At 49.9% G+C, this 2,828-nt stretch overlaps 1 protein-coding gene across 1 annotated transcript; it reads right to left on the minus strand.

Annotated features, from left to right (window-relative positions):
• Positions 1-331: 331 nt before the first annotated feature.
• Positions 332-2,312, minus strand: LOC127294754 (pentatricopeptide repeat-containing protein At1g06140, mitochondrial-like). The gene has a single exon (XM_051324634.1). It carries the CDS (start codon positions 2,269-2,271, stop codon positions 424-426), a length of 1,848 nt encoding a protein of 615 aa, XP_051180594.1. The 5' UTR covers positions 2,272-2,312; the 3' UTR covers positions 332-423.
• Between the last annotated feature and the right edge of the window lie 516 nt (positions 2,313-2,828).

A 2,828-nucleotide genomic window follows, 5' to 3' on the forward strand; every position in this document is an offset into this window, starting at 1 on the left:
TTTTCTCAACAACTAACACCCCAGGCACATAACCACCCACGATTTCCATGACCATATTATGGGATTCAAGTCATACAGACTTTCTCGCTCCCTAAATCAATTGAGAGGCTGCTTTACAGCTCTAGTTATTCATCTTCATGATTTTCTTAAGAAAATTTTGTAGACATTTAGTGGCATAAACAAAAGAGTTCCTACATCCACAATGTATATACTGAAATAAATGTGAATGAATAGAGGCAAGACCTAATTTACTACTATGATGTAGTAGGTTGCATTGCATAAGTAAAACATTTTCCCACACAAAAAATACTATCTAAGTTGGCCATGCAAGTCATCCTAAGCCGCACATAGAATTAGTTTGAATCGTGAGCTCATCAAAATATAGCATAGTTGTCGCTACTCACTGTTATATAAGGAAATAATTCATGTTACCAGCTTGTCAGCATCTACCATCATCAACCGAAGTTGTTGCAGAACATCATATGTCTGTTCAAATTGTGCATCTGGACTAAAACCAGCCCTGAAACATTGGACTTGACCACCAACATCAATCCAGCTATTTCCTGTGACTTTACGAGTTCCCCTTGAAATCACAGCGTCCCTCAGGTCACGCGCATCATCCCATTCTTCATTTGCAATGTACATATTTGAGAGTAGAAAGATGGACGATTCGTCATCTGAATTTTTCGCAAGAAGCCTCTTGGCGATGCGCTTAGCCATTTCAAGGTTACCATATTTTCTACAGCCATTAAGCAGCGTGCCTAGGACAACAGCATCATGCTTGAAAGGCAAGTTTGAAATGATCTCTTCTGCTTCATCTAACCATCCAGCTCGTGCAAAGAGATCGACAAGGCAAGTGTAGTGCTCTGAAACTGGTTGTATATGGAAGTCAGTAACCATCTGAGTAAAGTAGGTGCAACCTTTTTGGACAGCACCAGCATGGCTGCATGCAGTCAGGACGCCCACAAAGGTCACCGAGTTTGGGGTGACAGATTCTTGATGACGTCCTCGCAGCATTTCATCATATAGGTCCAGAGATCTCGCTGACTGGCCATTCTGAGCTAACCCACATATCATCGCATTCCAAGATACAATGTCCCTCTGTGGTATGATGCCAAACATTCTTATCGCATCATCCATCTCGGCGCACTTTGAGTACATATCGAGCAAAGAGCTGGCAACTACAGGAACAAGCTCCAGCCCGTGCTTGACTGCGAGAGCGTGGCACTGCCTTCCACTGCCGAGGTCATTCACGGAGGCGCATGAGCTCACGACGCTGCCAAAGGTGAAGGAATTGGGCACCGTCGCGGCTTTCAGCATCTGACGGAATATGCCGAAGGCATCAGCCTGGTGTCCGCTGGCCGCAAGCCCAGAAATCACTGCGGTCCACGACACGACATCCTTTTGAATCATTGCATCGAACAGATTCTTGGCCAGGTCAACGTGACCGCATCTCCCGTACACGTTCAGCAACGAGTTGCACAGGAAGAGATCCTTGAGGTACCCGGTTTTGAGAATAAGGGAGTGCAGCTGCATCGCCTCTAGACCAGCATACCGGTCGGCGAAACCGTTCAGGAGGGTGGCGAAGGTGAACTGGTCGGGCCGGACCCCGGTGCCGACCATCCTGAGAAAGTCCTGCATGCATGACCCTGCAGCTTCACCGGAGGACCTCGTAGCGCAGTCCAGCAGGACGTTCCACGACATGGAATCTCTGAGCGGCATGCAGTCGAACACCTTCCGCGCGTCGTCCATGGCGCGCAGCTCCGCCGCGTAGAGCCTGACGAAACCAGTGCCGACGCAGGCGTCCGCGAGGACGCCGGCCTTGAGAGCCCTCGCGTGGACCTGCCGCGCGGTTCCCAGGTCGCCGCCGCAGCACGGGGAGACGATGGAGTAGGTGAAGGCGTCCGGCGCCACGGTGCCGCGCGTCATCTGCTGGAACCTTCGCAGGGCCTCGCGCGTCCGGCCGGCGCGGGCGAGACCGGAGATTGCGGTGTTCCAGGACCAGGAGTCCCTGTGGGGCATGGCGTCGAGCAGGTCGAGGGCGGCGTCGAGGAGGGCGGGGGAGGAGGCGTAGCCGGAGAGGAGGGTGTTGTAGGAGACGAGGGTTGGAGATGGCATGTGTTGCAGGAGGGCCCGGGCGTCGGCGAGGGCGCCGCCGCGGGTGTAGGCGCCGAGGAGGAGGTTGCAGCGGTAGGCGTGGGCATGGTGGCCGGACTTGAGGAGCGTGGCGTGGAGCTTGCGCGCCTGGAGGAGTCCAAATGGACGCGGCATTCATCCCAACTCCCAAACTGTGGGCTAGGCCACGATGGACATCAAACTGGAGATGGGTTGCTAGAATTCAGGCGCCTGAGATTTATTAAATGTCAGTCACCTCATCCTCAATTAGATTAAGTACATCAAGATTTGTGCAAGCTTCCTGTTTTATCGTCAAACTTTTTATACATGGGCTGCACGTTGACATTTTTGGCCATGGGCTGCCGCAACTTTGGGCTGCTGCTTTTTTCATGTGCTCCTTTCCTCTGCTTCTTTATCATGCATCTGTACTGTAATTTAGCATATTTTTTTTCCTTTTCTTTTTGTGTACTTTGATGTTGTTCTTTAAAAAAAAAAAAGCGACACATGTGTTGTAGCTAAGAAATAAATCCAAACTATTGAATTGTAATTATTCGAGATTTTTTTGAGTTGCATGTGGGTCGTAACTGTGATTTTTGCCGGTTGCATGTGGATCATAATTAAGATTTTTACTAGTGGCAGATTTTTTTTTTAGTTGCATATAGGTCGGAACAGTTACATGTGGCTCGCAAGTGAGATTTTTCACTTTGCATTGG

This window comes from Lolium perenne, chromosome 4, assembly GCF_019359855.2.
Source record: "Lolium perenne isolate Kyuss_39 chromosome 4, Kyuss_2.0, whole genome shotgun sequence".
Classification (NCBI taxonomy): domain Eukaryota; kingdom Viridiplantae; phylum Streptophyta; class Magnoliopsida; order Poales; family Poaceae; genus Lolium; species Lolium perenne.

Excerpts from the sequence above, each read along its gene's own strand:
- LOC127294754 (XM_051324634.1), bottom strand. The coding sequence starts at position 2,271 with ATGCCGCGTCCATTTGGACTCCTCCAGGCGCGCAAGCTCCACGCCACG.